Genomic DNA, 17,667 nt, shown 5'->3' on the forward strand with positions numbered 1-17,667 from the left:
CTCAGTGCCTTGCTGAGGGACTCCTCTCTTGCAAGCCAAATACCTCACAACATGCAGCATTCTTGGTCTACCCAAACCCTTTGGGAATGAGAGCCTGTGAAAATACAGTAGATTAAGATGGGGCCATAAATCTTTGTTAACGAGGCTGCAGAATACTTGCTGTCTTTTTCCACTAGCAACTGTGTTTTAAATCAAAGACAACATCACAATTGCAGAAAAAATAAAATTACTTCAGCAAAGAAAAATTACTTCAGCTGATGTGTAGAAGAGGTATAGTTTCACCTTGGAAAGGTCGAGTTCTAGAGGACTAAGCACTATAATGTACCTCCCAAGAGGTGTAGAATTTGGGACTGCAGGGGAATCATGAGCAACTGCAAATATGAGGAACTGATGGGAGCAAGATGATGAGAGGAAGCAAGATGGATTAGTCTGTGCTAGTCATTACCCTTCTGGCCCTGCTGGGTGGTAGTGAAATCCCACAGCTGCAGTAGGATGTAGTTCTGCAGAATGGTGGAAAACTCCTGCTTTTACTAGCCTTGGGCAGAGAGATATGAGGTTTTTCCCCAGGCCCCCCAAAATAAGRTGATTTTTATGCATTAGTGAGAAAAAATTGATCAGTGTCTAAAGCCCAAAAGAGTCAAGGGTCACATGCAGGTGTCGCTTTTTCTGCTAATCTATAGTAATTAAGATACRTAACATAAGCATTCATGCAGTACATAGGAAGATAATAGGCTCAGGCTAGATGAAGGCTGGTATTTGCGCATGGCAGCTTTTTTAGTCAGTAGCTAGTGATTAGCAAGACTTATGGCAAATCTTCATTTTATCTTCTGAAGGGCATTGCACAGGATTCCCATCTCACCTGCAAAGGGAATAATCAGAATAGTTAATCCTACAGCTAGCCCATTACTAATACTCCTGTATATATTTACCATTTATATCCATTCCCTGAAAGAATAAGGTGAGCAAAGAAGTGCTGGACTGGACACATTAATGGGAGTCTTACTGGAGTAAGGCCTGTAGAGTCAGCCCTTCAGCTTCATCAGCCATAAAAGCATGGCTTACAGGATCAGGGATGCCAGCTCTTGGCAGGTCAGACAGTTTTAGGTGGAAAATGTGATAGGAGAATGGCTAGAATGACAAAAGAAAATGTGGCTAAAACCAAACATTTCCTTTCCTTACTAAGAACAAGTAGAGCCACATAGCCAATCCCCAAGCCCTCCAACCTTTTCTAGCACTTCCATTAAAAACTAGATTTCAGATGTGACAATCAAGTGGAAATGCTATTTTGAAGCTTGGTTAGAATTAGAAAGCAATTTTTGTACCCTAAAGATATGTGCTGTTTAATCTTGGTCAGGCTTACAGCCTAGGAGGCATCCAGACAAAATTTGAACTGCAGTTACTGTTTCTGATCCAAATTCTGAGATCCTTACCACTGATAGTGTCGGCTAAGTTCTTCAGCTGCTTTGCATTGTCCAGRACTTCAATCCTCTGTGTGTAGGGATTGTACCGAACAGAGAAAGGACGAGGGATTGTTGAAGCAAATTTCCTGAGGGAAAAACACAAAAACACACACAAACATGAAATAGTCCTTTTTTGAGAAACTCTCTTGGCTGCTGTGCGCTTTTTTTTCCTTTTTCTTTTTTCTTTTTTTTTGGGGGGGGGTGGGAAGGATAAGGAAATCTACATGACAAAATGACTAAAATTCTTGCTGATCTGAGATCTTCAGTATACTGTAATGTATTTAAATCTGCATTTGTGCTTCCTACCATTTATTTTTTTTTCCAAGGCTGCTGTTGGCATGGGAACACTGTTGCTGTTATAGGCCAAGTAAGTAGTTATCAGGATTTGCTGAACTTCAATATCTTGATTTTCCTTTCAGTAATGTGAAATATAGGAATCCTGATCCATGTTTGTAGTTTCTGGGAAAGTGTGGTCAAGTATCCATTCAGGCATACCTTGAAGTAAGCAATGGACTAACTTCTAGCATGGCTAGTATTGGCTCCCAGGTCTTYGCAAAATGAGGATATAGTCAGTGGAGCAAAGGCAGTCTTGCCATCCCTTATTCCCAGCCTTTCCTGCTGCAAAGTACTCAATTCCATAGCAGAAATGCTAAGGTTTTGGTATCTTGGGAAACAATAATTTGCATAACCACAGAAATGTTGAAAGAAAGACTCTGAATGGGATGCGATGGTCAGAGCTACTGTTTCAGGCTCCTTGCAGACCCTAGTAGGACACTGCTTTATGTATCTGCTTTGGATTACTGAAGTTATTGCAGAAAGAGGAAGGAAAGCACACAAGCATTGCTTACGGAGGCCCATCATACAGACCATGACTCAGTATAGTAAATCCCATATGCCCAGAACTGTAGAATATGCTGGATCTAACCTTCATATCATTGCTTCAGTTCAGTCCTAACTATCATTAACTAAAGCATTGTCTCAAATAGAGATCAGCATGAGTAGGCCCCGACGGGATTCCAGTGGAAAAATATTATGGTAGCTAAGAGGAAAGAGTTTGGTGGTTTCAGTATAGCTCTTTCAAGAGGAGGGATCCACTTTATAAGGCAGTCTCCCTAAATATCAGCTGAAGATTAGATCTTGTTTAGAAACTGAATACCTTAAGCTGAATTTTTTTAGGTAAGCCTCTGAAGAGTTTTTCAGGGAGGTTTTTCGTTACGTATATACATGTGTCTAGCTGTATGACAYCTGCACAGGCACCAGATCAACCCCCAGACCTCCATTTCAATTTAATCAGTATTCCAATTTGGTCATTGAAACATGTAAAATAGATCAAAGATCTTTTTTAAAGAGCAAGGCAACATTTGCTGCCTTCTCAAGGAGCTTGCTCCTCAGTTAGAGAAGTACACAGAGAAGATCAAAACTGTGTACAGGATGTTATAACAGCACAGAACAGAATAGTAGGCCATCAATTCCCAGATATCACCCTGAGATGAAGGGCAGGAGGAGAGATTGCAGGTTTRTGATGGCAGAGGAAGCAGAAGGAGAGGTAGCTAGAAGGACCTAGGAGATGGGAAGCCCCAGGCAACAATGTCTTGGGTTCATGTGTATCTGTGAAAGGGAGAGAGAGAGAAAGAGGAGGAGACTRCAGGTCTGGGACAAGTCCCTGTGTGGCAATTCCTGTAAAAGATTTGCTGAGTGTGAACCAAGTCTAACCCACATTTGCCTTGGCTGACATTCAGAGCTACTCGGTTTTCTAAACAAAAATAGAAATATTGCTGTGAAGGGGATCCCAAGCTGAATTCTAACTGCAGTCTGAGTCACTCCTGTTTCGGAACTGAACCCAGAGATGAACCTGGACCATCATTTCAGAGTTTGGTTGAACTGGAACTGGATCAGAATGTGAGTCACAGATAACTGAAAGATTTGTTGTCTAGCCCTGTAGTCCTATAAACATAYTGCTGGTAAGATGCTGCAGGCTCTTTATCAAACTAACAGCAAAGAGCTCCAGAATGGGATTGTCAGGGTTGCTTGGGGTTTGGGTTTTTTTTGTTTGTTTGTTTGTTTGTTTTTTAACTGTAATAGCAATTGTCTAATGACCTTGTGGCTATCATCTAATGTGTTTTAGCTTTGATTCAGTCCATACAATTGTGGGCTGTAATGCCTATTGTTAATAATTTTGGTGTAGGTAGGAATTTCAAGTATTTATTCTGTGTAGAATAAATAACTTTCACCTAGAGTAACGATGTTGCATGCAACAGTATAAGTGTGGACTGACAGTAGAGGCCTTGAAAGCACGGGCATAGGATAATATTGGAGTCCCGCAGGCTACCAGCAGCCCCAGCAATCAGTAGTTGATGGTAATGCAAATTTAGGAAGTGATAAAAATGATTTTAGGGGAAACAGAAGGGATAAATTAAAATATAACATATATAAAATGTAAAATATAAAAAAAAAAACCCTACAAAGCTCACAGTGGAGGTACAAAACTTTAAAACAACATTAAACTTACAAATAAATGTTGAGATCATGACTGAAATGCGTAAACCTGTATGACAGCACTCAAAACAAGCAGCTGTGAGTCAATTAGAAGAATTTTCCAAAGTTGTGCTGGAAATTAAATATACATATGTACATGTACATGTATATGTATATGTATGTATGCAAATAATGCAGTTCTGGGATGTAGATCTCCCAGTTTCCCATCTCCATCTGCACAAAGACTTCGTCTCATCACGCTGATCGACACCAGACGACAGTGGCCTCTTTTGTCAATGACATCATTGGCAGATTTGATTACAGCAATGATTCCATTACCCCACGCAAAAGACCATGTGGCTTTCTAAATGGCAACAGCAGCTTCTTCACAGCTGAGATAGCTGACGCCATGAAGAACATAGATATTTAAGAAGTCTCTATTAATTTAATGGAAGAATTTCCAACGCTATCTTTTGGAAATATCAATAGATGGACAAAGTACTTTCATGGGTCATTGCTACATTAGCTAGCCAGTGTACGCTTACAAGAGTGGTTTGGTTCTAAGAAAAGTGACACCCATTCACTGTGGCAGTAAGATCAGAAGTAACACAGACTTGGAGACCAACAGAGAAAAAGCAGGATGTAAAGCAAGTCAGAAAACATAATAATAGCCCTGAGCAGACCTTGGAGTGAGAAAGAAGAAAGGAATTTTCAACATCATGTTCCTCTCACAAGAGAGARGAAGAAACCTCATTTATTAACTTCACATCCCTCCTCTAGAGGCCTCTGGATGCTGACTAATAGTCAAACCCACCACCACCACCACTACCAGGCTGAAACTGTCCACCTGAAGACACGGAAAAACAGTGGAAGGATGAGTGTAAATTCAGAGGGGGAAAAAAGCAGCTACCAGGATATTTTCTTGTATAATAACTTTTAACTGCAGTATTATTGAAAAGATTTGCTTCATATTAATTAGATAGCTTAGACAATAAGTGTTAATGTCATTATGATTACACTAATAATGATGTTTGTTGTATTGTGGTTGTGCTGATAAAATCTTAACTAGACTAACTACCAATTCTTGGCTTCACATTTAAGATGTGTTTCCCTTTTTGCCTGAAACAAGATTTTGAGTGTAACAAGAGGTTAGCTTTATAATTTTGCACAGTTTTTTCTACTGTCTATCAAAATCTTACTGCCAACCCAGTATCTGTCATGGCAGTGGGATCCGTTCTACTGGCAGTGGACAAGAAATTGGGACTTATATCGGGTGATTGTGTTACCTTAGCTTTTCTTTTGCATCTTTAAAACTTTCTGCAACATAGTAGATAGACTGGAACTCTGTAACAGGGTACTTCTGCACAGAAGTCTTCTCCAGGACAAGAGGCTGAATCTCAGGTTTACCTGATAAACAGTACTAAAAGCAACAGAGTAAGGAATTTATTTCAGTTAAAATGTACTTGCATTTACTTCAAAAAAAAAAAAAAATAGAGCTACTGAATGCCACCCATTTGCAGATAGGAAAGACTTGCTTTTGTGGAATGCCAGTAACATGGTCACTAAGTAGGAAAGAAGTAGGTTTGGGCATCCTGTGTATACAAACGTGCACACAATACAGCTGCCTAATGAAATATGACATTTCATGCTACTTGTATGCACAAAATGTGAAGCAAAATAATGACATGAAGACATTCACAAGACAAGTTTGAGTGATTATAAAAACCCAAGAATGAACTATGTAACAGCTCTGAAATGTTGTTTTATAGAACACACCTGCAACTCCCCAAATGAGGACAGCAGCCCTGCACCATATGCTTTCATTGAATCACCTTCTTTACATAGTCCAAACTCCACCGTAAACCAATAAACCTAGCAAGAAAAGCAGATAGGAACATATGATTCCTTAGTAAAAAGAACACGTACACATCATTGATTTGAACGTATCTGGAGCTTACCTTTCTATTTAAAATGTTGCAATAGCTTAAATATCAACTGTACAAATTTGAGTGTGTCCCCACAGGCTGAAATTCTACCCCCTAGAAGAGGCATAGTGCCAGACCTAATATATCTGAAAATCAGTTCACCTCCCTGATAAAGACAGTGTGTTTTACTGTGCTTACATTTGTCAGCAGAGCATAGACAATGAAACTATAGCAATAAAACTTCATTTTGGCTGGCCATTTTGGTTCATTTTGGTTTGAACCTTTGGTGATAGATTTATGTTTCCCGTTTCGACAGAGGGACTCTAGCTACAGCAACAAGAGAAGGAATGAGTTGTCRGAACAAGAGGAGACCCTACCAGATAAAGATAGTGTGTAGCCTAGCTTATTTTTTGGTCTGTCACTGTGTAACAGTTTGAAGGGATACCTGCTCTGGCCCTGTAGAATGACCTCATCTACCAGAAACAGCAAAGACTGTGCAAAGTTCTGTCCAGCTGAGCTGGTGTCAGGGACGCTAATCTCATAGGCCTATCCTCTTTCATTTAGAGTTTGCAACTCTGTGTCCCAGTTCTCTCATGGTAAGATTTGAGTGACTCATTTTGACTGCAGAGGACATTACCTGCCCGCAGTGGGGAAGGGAAGGGATGCTAGCAAGTAGGGCAGCTACTAAAGCTAGCTTCTGAAATTTCCTAGGGGAATATAGTAACATAACAAGCTCTTCTTACCCGATATGTTTGTGCTAGAGTAAGTCCTGTCTGGCCCTCTGTGTTTAATCATAACTGTCACTTTGAACAAGGAATACCAAAATTATTTTCCTTTAATGCAACTGTTTCAGGGTGGGGTTTCCCAATTATGGACTTCATTCTGTTCCCATTCAACTCTATGGGAGTTCTATCAGTAACTTCAATGGCAGTAGAATTAAGACAACACAGAGTGCTGGAAAATTGAGCCCTCATTTATTAAATTACCGTAGCGAGTTTCTCGATGAACTCATCCGGAGCTCCCAGAGATGCCAGTCCAATTTCCTGTAACAATAAACCATTATTCTTCAAGTTGTTTATTACAAACATTCTTTCTGTCTTGTCTTCTGTAATTTCTCACATTTTAAATGTTACCATCATTTACTACCACACACAAATGTTTACAGGACATGTTCCTATCATGCAGCATCAATTTTTAACCAGAAATCTCTCCAGAAATGAACAAAGCGTGCTGTCTAAATGTCATTTACAAGGCATGTTCCTTTGTGCCTCATACAAAACCCACTGAGGYCAAATAAATTTTTTCTCTTGCTTTGACAGGCTTTTGATCAAGCCTACAATGCACACCCAAGAGAATGATACAGTAAAAAGAAGATAAATCAACCACATCCATACACCTTAAATATTTATCTTAAATATTTATCTTTGTTTTGATGGGCCCTGAGGTTTGCTGGAGGCTTGAATCAGTTTTTTTCTAAATGGCAGGGCATGATTTGAAGGAGCTCTTTTGCACCTTTGGAACTAACACAGCCTTTCCTGGGAGGAATACAATAGTCAGATACAGAATACAGCCACAGAAGACTGTACATGTCAGATACTTTTTTTATTTTGCTTCATTTTTCCCCAATGAGAACAGCATATTGCTGAATCAGAGCCCTCCCTACACCCCAAAAACGTGGGGGCAACCACGGTTATGTTAAATCCTAAGGAACCACAGTACAGTAGAGTTTATCTCAAAGGAAACTCCAGTCTCGGGGAACGGCAGAGCCAGAAGGCAGTATCGAATGCTTATTAACTACATCAAGTTAATCTCTATCTTATCAGTATGTTACATCAAATCCATTCTTTCTTCCTTCCTTCCTTCATTCCTCCCTACCTTCTTCCCTCCCTTTCTTCTTTCATTTGTCTTTCCCTTTCTGTCTGTCTATCTTCCTGTCCTTTCTTGTTTTCTGGAAAGATGTAGCCAAAATTTTACTCCTTCTCTGAGGTTTGGCTCTTTTACCAGAAACATGAACACTACAAAGAGAAAGATCCTCTCCAGTCTTCTCCCATACTTTGCTACCAGGACAGTTCCTCACTTTCCGTAACTTTGGACCTGTAGACTGGGGCAATAACTCATCTGACTCAAAGGCAATGTAGTCTTTCCCAGAAGAATCAACATCTGTAAAAGGGGTTTTAGACAATTGTTCCACAAAGGGTTAGCCTATAAAAGACAAGCTCACACAAGACAGAAATTGTTGTGTGAGTGAGTTCTCCTTGCTTTCAAGAAATAGAGTCTTTTTGAAATACATGTACAATATGATTTTAATCAGTATTCATGGCCTACAYGGCATCAGCTGTACTTTGATAATAATATTCAAGAATGCAGCAGTGCTGCCTCCTTTATTCTGATTTGATTCTTGACAATGCTTTTGAAGTTACCAACTGCAAGCACTTGTCATTTCAACACTTACCAATTACAAACTAAACCTTCACACTCAGATAGCCAAAGAGAAAGGATGCAATTAACACTTCCTGCTATTTGGAAAGGGAGATTCAGCTGACCTCAAACCCTCTTAACCAATAAGCTTAAAGGTGAACCCCTCCATGACCCTTTGTTCTTCCTCTGAATTACCTAATCTCTGGTGTTTAACTTACCTGGGAAAACTGAGCGAAACTGGGATCAGCAAAAAGAGGTACGTGTCCTAGTAGCTCATGGCAAATATCACTGCAGGAAAACATGACATTTGAACATAGTTTAGGAAAAGTGTAGCGGTGCTAGATGAATCCCCTAGAGTCTGAGTGTAGTCAGGAGTGCAAAAGAGGGTTCACATCCAAGAATGAYACTCAGGACTCATGGAAAAACATTTGCTCTAAAATGTTTCCCCTRACCAGAAGGATTGTACTCCCCAGGGTTTTCAGTGGTATTTCCTCATGTGTCCCTTAGAGAAAGGATGATGTGTTGTTATCTGTTTTGTATCATGGAAGAGTGGCAGCATTGTTAAGGGTGACAGCTAAAGACTGCTTGCAAGACCAGACCTTTCTTTTCATACTACAAACCAAAATTAGATGTTTAGTTTCCAAGGCTCCTTAGATAGCCAAGAGGGAGAGGAAACTCTTCAGAGAGCAGTTCAGCTCAGCCTCCCTCACCATGACCCACAGAGAATACCTAAGCTGGTCATCCTCTCCCAGCTGCCAGAAACCAGTCCTAAGAGTCTGGCCCCGGATGACACCAGACATCTCAGAAATAGTCGGTCTTTGAATGGGCACCTACAAACTATCATGCTAGCTCTGTAAAATCATTGCACAGTCTTTCTCTAAAGTCTGTGTGACCACAATCTTTGAAACCACTTACTTGGAGGGAAGTAACCCATTTGTGTCCTACATCTATGCACTGTTCAGTGATTTCCCGTTCAAGCCCACTGTACTAGTTAAGTCCCACAGATAGGTATACAGCTCTGGGCTTCTGCAAAATAAACTATGAACAAGTCTCTGAAATCAGTCTTTGTAAAAGAAACTGTCCTTCCAACTGTCCATTCTCCCAGCTCATAAAAGCCCAAAAAGAAATCACTCCACCAAAGGGAATGTCAAAAAGCTGTGAGATAGCTTTAGTTGATCACAGGGCTGCTTAGGCTACTGAGAGCATTCAAGAGGGTGTCAACAGGCACATCAGAAGCTCAGCCCTGGCTCCTGTTCAGACTCAGAACCTTCTTCCTAGAGCTGGGAGTTCACACTTCCTCAGGTGGGACTGTTCTCATGGCAACTTAAAGTTCATAGCTAGCCAGGCACGTCTGGGGAGAACTCAGCTAAAGATGGCCATTTTTTTGAAAGATAGAGAAGAGGGTTTGTGAGATGGCTGTATCCCTTTGGTAGGAAGGGGAGAAAAGCAGAACAGAAGGCACAGGGAATGGGGAAAGGGGAGAGGAATGAGATGCTCCCAGGAAGGCAAGGTCTATTGAAGACATTTATAGGAAAGACATTCAAGGAGATACATGCTCAGGAAGGCTGGGCTCCACCAGACCAGCTCATCAAGAAATGAGGTGGAGATGTGGCAGGCTGGGGGGCTTAGATGGAAAGGTGTAATCCAGTCTGTGAAAAATGTAATTCAAAGGTCTCTCCTGGAGACAAAGCACAAGGCTTGCAGGCACTGCATAACAGCAGGGGCTATGGTAAGGGTTTCTGCTGAGCAGCTGGCCCCAGTTTTCTTGGGCATTGTGTGAAGAGATCAGAGCAAAACAGGTTTAAGTCTGGCTCTGCAGAGAATGGGAATGGAATGAGGAGAAATAGGGAAGAAAAACAGGATTATGTGGGATAGAAAAATGCAGGGATTTGTGAGAAGAAGCAGGAAGCAAAGAAATGGTAAAGGAGAGCAGGAAGAATTGCAACAACAGGAGGTAGAGGAAGAAAACTATTTCAAAAACAGAAAGACAGTGGAGAAACAAAGAGAAAATAATAATATAAAACTCAGAAATAGAAGGGGTCAGTGATCTGGGCTTCCTTTATCTTGCTGCCGGAGGTTTGCTTACAACATGTTGAGTTGCTCTTGCACTAGATTTTGCACTGCTTCTTTGGGTGCTAATAGCTAAGTTAAATGCCTTGTATGCTGCTCTCTCATCTTCCAGCCAGCACACATGCATGCCTTCAGAGAGCAAAACTGTCTGATCAGTTCCAGAAGAACTTGCAGAAGAGGAGGCAGCTCACTAAAAAGACCAGAAATCTTCCAAAAATGTTTTCAGAAAAGAGTAGTCGTCTCCATTAGCTCTGTTCCCTGGAGCGCTCTGGAGTCCCCCATGGTTATTGCAAGTTGGCCTGGCCCCACTGCTAGCCTGCTGCAACTTTCTRCACTTTCCATGCCAAAGTACTTACGGCTCTGGTGTGTACATRGGTTTGGATGCATGGCGAATATACTGGGTAGAGTGAAACACTCGGAAGGCCAGCCCAGCCAAGAAATCCCGAGAGGAGAGCAAGCCYGCCACAGGACGCAGGCGGAAGCCAGTGCAGGCTGATGGGACATAAAGACAGCATGTTAAAAACATCTGATATGTTCGATTTATCCTTATTTAGACCCCTCACAATAGAAAAAAATTATTCAGTGGTTTTTTTTGCTCCTTGTATATTAATCAGCATTTAGTCGCTACCTGTGTATACCGTCATCACAGTATCTGAACATCTCTGACATTAAACTCTTGGAAATTTTACAGAGGAAGACTTAAGACAGAGATTAAATGATACACCCAAGTGCTCACAGRGAACCTGTGATAAAGCAGGGACTACTAGTCCATCTCTGGAAACATTCCCCCCATTGACAGCAGAGGCCTTTCATTTTACTTGGTTCTTTTAGATGCTTCAAACTTACTTTGCAAGAACTTTGAAATATCTTCAAGTTGGGGGATGTTATCCTCCCGGTAGCCACAGTACTTCTCCAGCAGAGGGAACACATGGTTGTGTTCATAACAAGCGTGAGTTGGATAGAGAGTCTTTAGCTCCCTAAAGACAGTGCCCCATGTTCTCTTTTCTTCTTCTGTGTAGGTAACTTCAGGAATAGGTTGCCCACTAGAAATAAAATAGATACAATCCATGGGAGTGACAAAAAAACTGTCCTGTGCTACCAGCAACATCATCTGGACCTTTACTCAGGGCTAGCCAGAAGCTGATGATGTAGGAGAGGGGACGTCTTTGTGCCCAAAAGCACTCCATCTGAGATACTGGCCATTAGCCAACTCCTTGCACTATTGTGATGAAAACAAATTAGTGCATATTTGTCTTATCAAAATGTTCTTCTAATAATATTCACTAGCTAATGGTTTTATTTTATTTCTCTTTCTAGATATACAGTAGTTGTATTTCTTGCTCAAACACAGTTGTAACACGTTTGATACAAAAAACWGTTCTAGAAAACTGTTTCTTGAGTGGTCAGAGTAATTCTGAGCTGCACTTCATGATCACACTACATATGCAAATTTTGACCAGCTTGATTTTTTTTCTTTAATTTTAATGAGTAATTTGAGGTCAAATCACATCCTCAGGCCTCCATGTGCTCAGCTCACATTGAAGTTGGCAGGCATTAGGCAAAAATAAGCAAAGTGTTCTGGCCTCCTGAGGACAGTTGATTCCTTGGCAATAATGATAGGGCCATAGGTGAATCCAGCGGCTTTGAAAAATCAAAGGGTTTTAAGTAACTTAATAGGGTTAACATCACTGCTGGAATAATACTGGAGCCTTCCAAGCTCCACAGATCCATTGTTAAACTCTCATGACACCCCACCATCTCCCACCCCCTCATTTTTTACTTGAGCCTGAGGGTAGTTCCTCTATAGCACTGTCATTTTCTCCTCTGTGTACCAGCCCTCCTTGATCTATGGAGCTTTAAACATGGTCTTGAATTATGAAAACTGCTGGGAACTGTTGTTCCCAAAGCACTGCCTGTTCCTAATTAATCCTCAGCCACCTTTCAGGGCTAGAGSGGGAAGCTATTGCTTAAAAAGCTTTCAAATTTCAATTAAAAAATCCTAGGTATCAACAGGGCCAAAAGCAAAGGGAAGTGGAGAGGGAAGAGCAAGCAAGCTAAAAGCAAAGGAAATAGAGGTCAGGGAAATGAGGCAGTCAAGAAAAATGCAGGTATATGTATTGGGAGAGAAGGCAGAAGGGCAAAGGCAGAGGTGAGAGACAAGTAGTGGYAGAAAAGAGGACGACTTAAGTACAAAAGAAGAACACAGGTATAGATTAAATACAGAAAAGAGGAATGTAGAAAAAGATTAAATGGATAGGGGAGAGAAAAGTAGGAGACAATTGACTGCAGATTCACCTCACCTTTGTAGATGACGTCACATGCTAACACGTTTGCCCTTCAGGTATCTTTGCAGGAAGACTAGTAGCTTTTGTTGTCCCTCTTCTCCTGCCCCATGCTCTTTCCCCCATTCCCATACACAGCAGACGCCCCTTTGGCCTCTTCTTCCCTGCTGCCAACTCTGAAAAGTTTCTCTGCCAGGTGTAGCACCCAGGGCATTAGAGCACATCAGTGTGTTCCTAAATTAACACCCAAAGTCAAGAAAAGTGTGTGCCTTCTTTCCATGAGCCCAAGAAGCCCAGACTGGGCACTTATACTCTGCTTTTTGCTCTGTTCCTGAAAGAGCTCATTGAAAAGCTTAAGAACCCGACATAGAAGGTGTTTTGGAGACTTTTACGTCCAGATTTGAACAAGCTGTTACCTCTGCTTGCAACACCTCTGAGGATATGGATCATAGACTAAATATTAATTAGTTACATCTTGGAACATAATGGTTTTATCTTCCTAAGCTGGTTCCAGACTGAATCTCTTCTTTGTTTTTTTTTTTTTTTTGTTGTTGTTGTTTGTTTGTTTGTTTGTTTTTGTTTTGTTTTTTTAATAGGTAGGATTTGATGGAAGCCTGCAAACTAGAGGCCAAAGATTGCTATCAGTTATCTGGAATGTATCTGGAAGGATACATCTTCTGTGGGAAACCTATAAATGGGAATTAATCCATTTCCTTTGGCCACAAAGTATTAGCCATAATTTTCTAGCCATAAACTGGGTTCCTGACTTTTTTGACTTTGTACCGGTCAGTCCAATTTTGTCTCATGTTTTATGCTTAGATTATTAGCTGTTTGGCTCAGGAACTATCTCTTTATCACTGTCTTGCACAAAATGAAGTCCTAAATACACAACATATGTTTCCTTAGCCTTTGCTATCACAGTTTTTACCATTCTCTTCAAGAATCAGGTCCAGTAGTACTGATGTAAACATGTGAATGGCTTTGGGAGCAGAATTTTAACTCCTCCAAATGTGATCATTAAAAGCAATCAAACAAGCGTCTTCTTTCTGAATTTGTCATCTCTATTCATTTTTTTTTCTTGGGAAATGAGAGTCCAAATTGCTCATTGCAGCTGGGTCAGATATGATAAAAGTAGAGTATCAGGCACTAGATTAGCATCAGAACCATAAGTTATTCATTATTTTAATAGTGTATGCAGCTCCTGCTTTAATGTAAATGATAGGCACTCCTCCCCCTAGGCTGGGTTTAAAGGGGAGAATACCAGAAGTGGCTTTATTCAATGTTCAGGTCTTTGTAGTAGCAACTGAGTTTGCTGCTCAATTAGACAACAAAGCCAGAGGAAGAGGGGTATTGTGGTGAAGGAGGGAAGGTGATGTTCTCATCTGAACATGTGCCTGGACCAATTTGCTTTTGTTTTACTGTGATTTGGGGATAAAYGAATAAACAGGAAGATTTAAACACATGCCAGAGAAAAGCCAACAGCAGCAGGACACTTATGGAAGGATAGCGATGGGCAGCAGGGTGAGAGGTCAAAAGACATGGGCTTGCTTTCCTGYCCTTATGCTGAACACTCACTGTCTGTAGTTGTAGGCAATATCCGCAAACTCCTTTCTCCGGGCCCGGTACACTGGATCTTTGAACCCCTGGAGAGAAACAGTGACAGTCTAAGTACATCTGGTGAGCAGCCCGCCTCTTACCACGCTCCCTCAGACACGGCTGGAGGTGCTGAAGGGGTCGGAGGGAGCAGCAAGGTGATGAGGACCCAAGCTAAGTACACAAGAGTGAGCAGGGAAGTTGTCTTCCATCCTGCATATCTGCAGGACAGATACAAGAGTGACTCCCTATCTACAGGACAGTGACTGGAGGAGTCACCCAGCCACAGCCTCCTAATCCATTTCTCCCCTCAAGCCCTATCACCTTCATGTTTCCGCTTGCTGCGAGAGAGACCCATGCTCTTTTACAACACAGGCAGAGTGCCTCCAAAAGAGCAACCCACTGCRTTAACAGTACTCAGGTGACCAGTGGTCTTCTTTTACGTCTAGGTTTCTCATGAAATTTGTTTCTGTTCCTAACATAGCTGGGCTGCTCTAGAAGAGCAGAGTTAAACCGTGTTAGAAACATGCTCATGAACTCAGTCAGACTTTTTAGATGGGTTTTGAGCATGAATCGTGTTTGAAGGTGTTAATTTTCAAAGAGTTAGAAGACCTACAGGCATTTAGAAGGATGAAAAACTCTGTTTATACTACAAATTCAACAGTCTAAAGTGATTTGATTACCATACAGAAGTTGGAATACGTTTTGTGATTGGCATCTTGGCCATTGCAGCTGATTATCTGAATGATCAGGGTAAGAAATATAATCTATGGCTCTTCACATGGGATAATCGTTCTCCTGTCCTGGTGTATTATTTATTTAGACTGTAAGGTCCTCAGCACTAGGAGTGTCTTTACCACCTCAAGTGGTAAAATGTCCTTCCAAGCTAGGAGATGTTTCTACAGTGCAAATAATGACTCAGTGGGCACAGATGCAGTTTGTGAATGAATGACTTGGARGTACATGGCAGAACCAGACTGGGGAACCACGTAACACAACCAAAGCCAGATGACAGCTGAATTTAGAGTGAAGATCTAAGAGTTTATATGTGGCATAATGAGCAAATGGCCTAAAAATTTTGCTGTCCCATATTAACCTGACATAGGGCTATTCGTGGTTAAATCCCACAGTACTTAACTACTAAAAACATGGACTCCTTTAATTTGTCTCTTCCTACACCCTACATTCTGTCATGTTTACTTACCCCAGCACATGTCCTGCTGGGCTTCCTTTTTTAAGTCAACCTGGATAAAACTGCTCAGTAACTAATTAATTCTAGGAACTGGGACAGAGATGCTTCATGCCTTTCAATATCCATCTTCTGTTCATTTTTTGTTTTTGTTTTTTTTTTTTTCCAAGTACAATCTTGGTCTATTCCTGCATGACACACAAGGGGGCCATTGACTCGGTATATCTCCTTTCATTCTGCTTTTCATATGACCGCACTGAGTATCATGAATCATTGTACCTCATACATAACGTATCTCAAATTAAGCAATAGGTAGTGAATGACTAATCACCCTATCTCAATTAAACTAATAGCAGCAATTTTTGTTGTGCTGCATGTAATTTATTTATAATCATCCAATCTCAATTAAACTAATAGCATCAATTTTTGTTTTGATGAATAAAAGTAAGTTGTTGTTTACCTAGAAAGGGAGTAGAGGCAGAAGTATTCTTGTATCTGGGAGAGTTGAAAAAGCACTGAAGGATTATTTTATCAACTAGGTCAGTAAACAAAACTTTTTGACTGTACTAGTTAAACTGCAAACTTTTTGAAACAGGGATATTTTCTTTTGTTGTGTCTCACCATGTAAGAATCATGTCAGATTTAACAAGCATGTAACAATGTACTAAACTCAGTTGTGTGTATGTGATCAAGGAAAAGGGAAAAAAGAAAAAAAAAAGGCTCATATTACCTCCAAACTACAATATGTTGCTTCTGTTTTTGCTGCTAGCGATTCACAAAATGAGTCTGAAGTTGCYATATCAGAACCATCTGGGAAAACCAGAGGTGTTCTTGCGGTGGATCTATGTGCTGATGAACTCTATGGCTCTTTAAGTCTGCTAGTATTTTCTTAAATTAAAGCAACTTCTAGTCTGCCTTGATTTATACCAGGGATTGGAGCTGATTCCAGCCCTAGAAAYGTGGCATCCTTCTTGTTCTAAGCAACACAAGGCATAGTCTACTAGATTTGTCTCAAAGTGTARTAAATATAAATGAGAGAAGTATTTGTCCCAATAACCACAAACATTTTTTTTTAAAAAAATCTGTTTCTTACAGGATGGTCTGCATCCAATTCAGCTCCATAGCTTAGGATCTGATTAGCAAATCTGTCCAGCTCCTGGATACTTCTTGGAAACCATGGCACTGCAAAACAAAAAAGAAATCCATACCATTTCTTTTCTTTATGATTTTGCTTTGAAAAGAAATTCACACTATTAGTTTTTTTGTATTATTTTGTATTATTTTGTTTTGTGTCTCCTTCTACTTCCATTTTTTCATCATAAATATAAAGAAACCTATGTAAGGGGCTAAATTCTTTGCACAGTAGTGACCTTGCCTTGTCGTAGGAGGCAACCCTACACRTTGTCTTGAATTTGTGGCTGTTCTGCACTGTTGGAAGAAAAAAGTGCATCAAGAAAGTCTAGCCCTTGGCACACAGTTAGCTTGCAATATTTATGATTTTCTGTTTAGTATTCTAGTTGCTTGACTTGCCAAATGTACCAATATTTCCAGAGTATCCTTAACCTCACAGTAGCCAGCATCAGTCTTTGGAAAGGAATAGTAAGAAACATCACAGCAAGAAGGACATGGGATTCTTTCTAAGATTTACCTAGTGGTCTCACTTAAGCTAGGATGCTGAAATAAAATGGTAAATGGCACTCTGATACATCTGACTAGTGTTGTATTACTGAACTCACTACACAATAATGCAGCATTTAGTTAAAATTCTGGGCCTGGTTCTTCATCGCCTTGCAACTTGCATACATCTCCTGCAGCACAGTCAGGATATGAAATGGGGTCACACTGACTACACCGCATTTAACATCCATGTGGCCCTCTCTGTACAGCAGGACATAAGGTGGAGGGCAATGTGGTTTTTCTGATGCGATGTGTTCAGACTAGGGAAAGCAGCAGACAGATGCCTTCACAGCAGCTGTGCTGTGAGAAGCAGCTCATTACAGTTCTAATGGGACCTGGAGCAGCCACCCTGGGCAAGACCTGCTTCATGGAGCTGTGAGCACAGGGGTTTCCCACTGTGGGTCAGGTAGGCACCACTGACTACTGGGTACTTCCAGGGAGCTGCCGGTACTGCTGGAGTTCATTTGCCTGCTATTCCCTATTTCATTTTTTGACCTTTGACTCTAATGCCTATCACTCCCACTTCCCCTTCCCTTCCCTTCCCTTCCCTTCCCTTCCCTTCCCTTCCCTTCCCTTCC

At 40.9% G+C, this 17,667-nt stretch overlaps 1 protein-coding gene across 1 annotated transcript in view; it reads right to left on the reverse strand.

Annotated features, from left to right (window-relative positions):
• Positions 1–815: 815 nt before the first annotated feature.
• The window catches only part of PAH (phenylalanine hydroxylase), a 39,819-nt gene continuing 22,967 nt past the window's right edge, over positions 816–17,667 (reverse strand). The window contains exons 4-13 of the mRNA XM_085322539.1: positions 16,506–16,594; positions 14,206–14,273; positions 11,195–11,391; positions 10,705–10,840; positions 8,497–8,566; positions 6,847–6,903; positions 5,712–5,807; positions 5,222–5,355; positions 1,431–1,546; positions 816–859 (exon numbers count right to left, since the gene is read on the reverse strand). Of these exons, the coding sequence (XP_085178665.1) occupies positions 816–859; positions 1,431–1,546; positions 5,222–5,355; positions 5,712–5,807; positions 6,847–6,903; positions 8,497–8,566; positions 10,705–10,840; positions 11,195–11,391; positions 14,206–14,273; positions 16,506–16,594 (1,007 nt within the window). The remainder of the gene's footprint in view (positions 860–1,430; positions 1,547–5,221; positions 5,356–5,711; positions 5,808–6,846; positions 6,904–8,496; positions 8,567–10,704; positions 10,841–11,194; positions 11,392–14,205; positions 14,274–16,505; positions 16,595–17,667) is intronic.

Source organism: Rhea americana, unplaced genomic scaffold, assembly GCF_003343005.1.
Source record: "Rhea americana isolate MKP2758 unplaced genomic scaffold, rheAme1 scaffold_79, whole genome shotgun sequence".
Taxonomy (NCBI): domain Eukaryota; kingdom Metazoa; phylum Chordata; class Aves; order Rheiformes; family Rheidae; genus Rhea; species Rhea americana.